This window comes from Phoca vitulina, unplaced genomic scaffold, assembly GCF_004348235.1.
Source record: "Phoca vitulina isolate PV1807 unplaced genomic scaffold, GSC_HSeal_1.0 scaffold11, whole genome shotgun sequence".
In the NCBI taxonomy this organism is placed as follows: domain Eukaryota; kingdom Metazoa; phylum Chordata; class Mammalia; order Carnivora; family Phocidae; genus Phoca; species Phoca vitulina.
In genome coordinates this window covers 39,641,882-39,645,072 of record NW_022589714.1, presented here as the reverse complement: position 1 = coordinate 39,645,072, position 3,191 = coordinate 39,641,882, and the positions used below count along the sequence as shown (strand labels likewise).

The 3,191-nt window shown below is 64.7% G+C and overlaps 1 protein-coding gene across 2 annotated transcripts; it reads right to left on the bottom strand.

The window, feature by feature from the left end:
- Positions 1–195: 195 nt before the first annotated feature.
- On the bottom strand, positions 196–3,104 carry LRRC73 (leucine rich repeat containing 73). 2 transcript variants are annotated; one of them, XM_032409770.1, is made up of 6 exons: positions 2,757–3,104; positions 1,985–2,145; positions 1,538–1,660; positions 1,047–1,147; positions 690–900; positions 199–543 (listed from the first exon to the last, which is right to left on the bottom strand). In XM_032409770.1, exons 1-6 carry the CDS (start codon positions 3,026–3,028, stop codon positions 473–475), a joined length of 939 nt encoding a protein of 312 aa, XP_032265661.1. In that variant the 5' UTR covers positions 3,029–3,104; the 3' UTR covers positions 199–472. The 2 variants fall into 2 exon arrangements, with proteins under 2 accessions (XP_032265662.1, XP_032265661.1); XM_032409771.1 differs by lacking the exon at positions 1,538–1,660 and having other exon boundaries at positions 196–543.
- Between the last annotated feature and the right edge of the window lie 87 nt (positions 3,105–3,191).

Here is a 3,191-nt window from a genome sequence, read left to right as displayed (position 1 = left end):
TACCTTACTTATGATCCTTCTGGGGGCCTATGTAAGGTGTCACCCCAGAATCCCAGGTCCTACGAGTCAGAGACCTGAGCCAGACCTGTTTGACGTTTGGGGCCCGGTGGATACTGCCTGGAGCTTGGGCTGGAGGGTGGCACTGCCCCCTAGCGTCTAATGGTTCCAATTCCTCCCCTGCTGCCCGCCCCCAGGGACCACAGCCACACGCCAGGTTGTTCAGAAAATCTCTTCCGAGCCAGCGGGTTGCAGCCAGAGCTGCTGACAAGTCCAGGGACGTTGCCTTGGGTTCGAGTGCGCCCAAGGCTGTTGCTTAGTCAGCTTCCAGAGCTTCCCATCACTGCCGGGAGCTACCAGAGCGCCCGGCACCCCCACCTCCCTCCCAGGCCCCCAGGGCCTGACCCTGATATCCGGGGCAAGGTGCTGGGGACAGAGCCAGCACGTCATGATGTGCAGAGGCCCAAGTGGAGAGTCACATCTCGGTCTCGGCCAACAGACTGTCGCCTAGTCCTGAAGTCATGAGCACCATCTGAGAGCTGGATTCTGTGGAAGGGCAGAGGGCCGTTCAGACCACCATTCATTCCTCCACCAGGGACACAGGTGGGAGGCGGCCTGGGTTTCGCAAACGCACCCTCCCTGGTCCCAAGCCTCTTCCGGACCTGGCTCTGCTCGGACCCGGGGGCTCTTACCACCGGGGCACATCCAGGACGGCTGGGCAGCAGGCCCCCGCCCTCTCTCGGGTTCCTGCGTGTCGCCGGCCCCTCCCGCCAACTCCTCCTCCTCCTCTCCCTCGGAGAGCAGATCACAGATCTGTTGCTGCAGCTCTGGGCTAATGCTGTTCTCAGCCAGCACCAGGCTCCGCAAGGCCGTGGGGTAATTTTCTACCATGTCCAGCAGGGTCTGACGTGGGGAAGAAGGCGCAAAAGGACGAACACAGTTAAGGCTGCAACCTGCCAGCCCGTCGACATGTCCACAGACACGTGGGCTCACCCGCACCCCCACCTCTAGCCCCCTTCCCCCCGCCCGCCAGCACAAAGACGTCTCACCTGAGCTGACTGGTTGGTAAGGCCCGTGCCCTCCAAGTCTAGGACCTCTAAGGTGCGGCTGGAGGCCACAGCTACAGCCAGCATCCCTGCCACGTGGTCACCTGGGCAGGCGGCACACGTGCACACGGTCACGGGCAGTCGTGAGCCGGCCTGCTCACCTTTCCTCCCCGCGGCCTCCCCCATGCCCTAAGGACCCTAGATGCCACCCTTGGGCCAGCAAACGCTGACACTTGGTAGGTGGCTGAGAGGGGGGGCACCGTGACTGGGGAGGGAATGGGTGAAGCAAGCCAGGCCCAGGGGTGGTGACGGGTACTTTCAGGTACCTGGTGCTCGTCTGGTCCTCCTCACAAGTGGCTTCTCCACTCCCTCCCACATCCCCCCTCCCTTCTCCCTCCCCCAGTGGGAGGGGGGTTACCATGGCAAACAATGGTCCCAAGTTCTTGGATGGGGGTGGGATGGTGAGACTCACAGGGGGCTTCCTTGAGTCTCACCCAGGGGGTTGTAGTCCAGATTGAGGACGCGGACCTGGGAGCTGTGGGCCACCGCAATCGCGAGGCGGCTCCAGCCCTTAGGGGTGATGCCAGGGTTGGCACTCAGCGTCAGCTCCTTCAAGCCTGGGCGGCATCAAAGTGAGAAGCCAGGGTGGAGGTCAGGCCCCTTCAAGCCCCTCGCCTGCCCTGGATCTCTGGGGTGTCCCTGGTGGCTGAGAGCCACCCCGCCCCGCCACAGAGCTCCTGGGCCCTGAGAGACCCCTGCCTTCCCCTGCCCACCGCAGGCTGCATGCCTGAGTCTCCATTCTGCTCGGCCCCCAATCCTTCTGATAAACATTCTCACCCACAGTCAGAGCCCTCAGCTCTGGGTCACACCCCCTGCCCTGTGCACCTAGCTTTTTATCAAGGCCACACCAGCCCGTGTCCTCAGCAGGGCCTCTTGCTCACCTGACTTGGCTCCATCTGGGGGGAGGAGGCCACAGATGAGGTTGATGGCTTCATCACCCAGCATGCAGTCCCCCAGGTCCAGAGCCACAAGGGCAGGGTGGAGGGCCAGCGCCGGGTTGAGCAAGGCCAGCCCCGCATCCGTCAGGGGGCTCCCATGCAGGCTGGCGGGTGAGACGGGAGAGCAGAGGTTACTGCAGTCAGCAGCCCTACCTGTAGGGGAATGCAGCCCTTCCCTTACGTGAGCCCTAGAGGTGAGGAGGGCACTTGTCACAGCACTTGGGAGAAGCCTTGGGAAGGGAGAAAGACAATTCTAGATTCCAAAAACAGAGCTAGAAGGGGAATTTGGTTTCTTTTCTGGGGCAGGGATTGGGGGATCCAGGACAGAGCAAAGAGAACGGGTGTGTGGGTGGTGGACTGGGAGTCTTCAGGGGGCAGAATGCAGGGGCAGGGGTCTAGTCCCCAGGGGAGTTCCTGCTTGAGACCGGGGGAGCTGCCCCCAAGAAGTCAATGCCGGTGATTAGGTGGGGAGGTACAGGTGCCCTGCCAGAAAGGGGTGGGTACCCCATCACATTTGGGGTGGGGCCGTTTGTGCAAAGTCCAGAGGTAAGGGTGTCATGGAGGCATGGGTAGAGGGAGGGGGCGGTGTCCAGGGCTGAGAAGACAGGCTGGTGCGGAGACAGCTACAGGAAGGTGTGCGGGGGACAGGCGGTGGCGGCGGGCGCGTGAAGAGGGCTGCAGTGCCCGGGACCCCCTTGCGAAGGAGCGCACTCACAAGAGGGACTGGATGGAGCGGTTGGTCCGCAGCGCCTCCGCCAGCTGCTTGATGCGGCCGGGACTGGACACGACGCCTAGGTTAAGGTTGAGCTGCGCCAGGGACGTGGCCCCGGCCAGGGCCCGGCAGATGCGGCCGAAGTCGCGGTCGCAGAGGCGGCAGCCGCGCAGTGAGAGCAGGCGCACGGCGTTGTCGCGCAGGCCACGGCAGATGTCCCGCACCTCGGCGCCGGACAGCGGCTCCCCCGAAATCTGGATGGAGCTGGGCAGCATCGTACCCACGGCTGGGCCTCCGGGGCCGGGGCGCGGGCCGCGGCCGAGGTTGGCGGCGCCGAGGGCGGGGTCGGGGCTGGGGCCGGGGCCTGGGCAGGGGTCGCGGACGGAGCGGGGGCAGCAACGCCGGGCGAGGCGCGGGCGGCGGCGGCGGCGGCCGCGG

Excerpts from the sequence above, each read along its gene's own strand:
- LRRC73 (XM_032409770.1), bottom strand. The coding sequence starts at position 3,028 with ATGCTGCCCAGCTCCATCCAGATTTCGGGGGAGCCGCTGTCCGGCGCC. Across the intron at positions 1,661-1,984 it reads CCCAGATGGAGCCAAGTCAG|GCTTGAAGGAGCTGACGCTG; the intron begins GTGAGCAAGAGG and ends GATGCCGCCCAG. Across the intron at positions 544-689 it reads GTCCTGGATGTGCCCCGGTG|AATCCAGCTCTCAGATGGTG; the intron begins GTAAGAGCCCCC and ends GCCCTTCCACAG.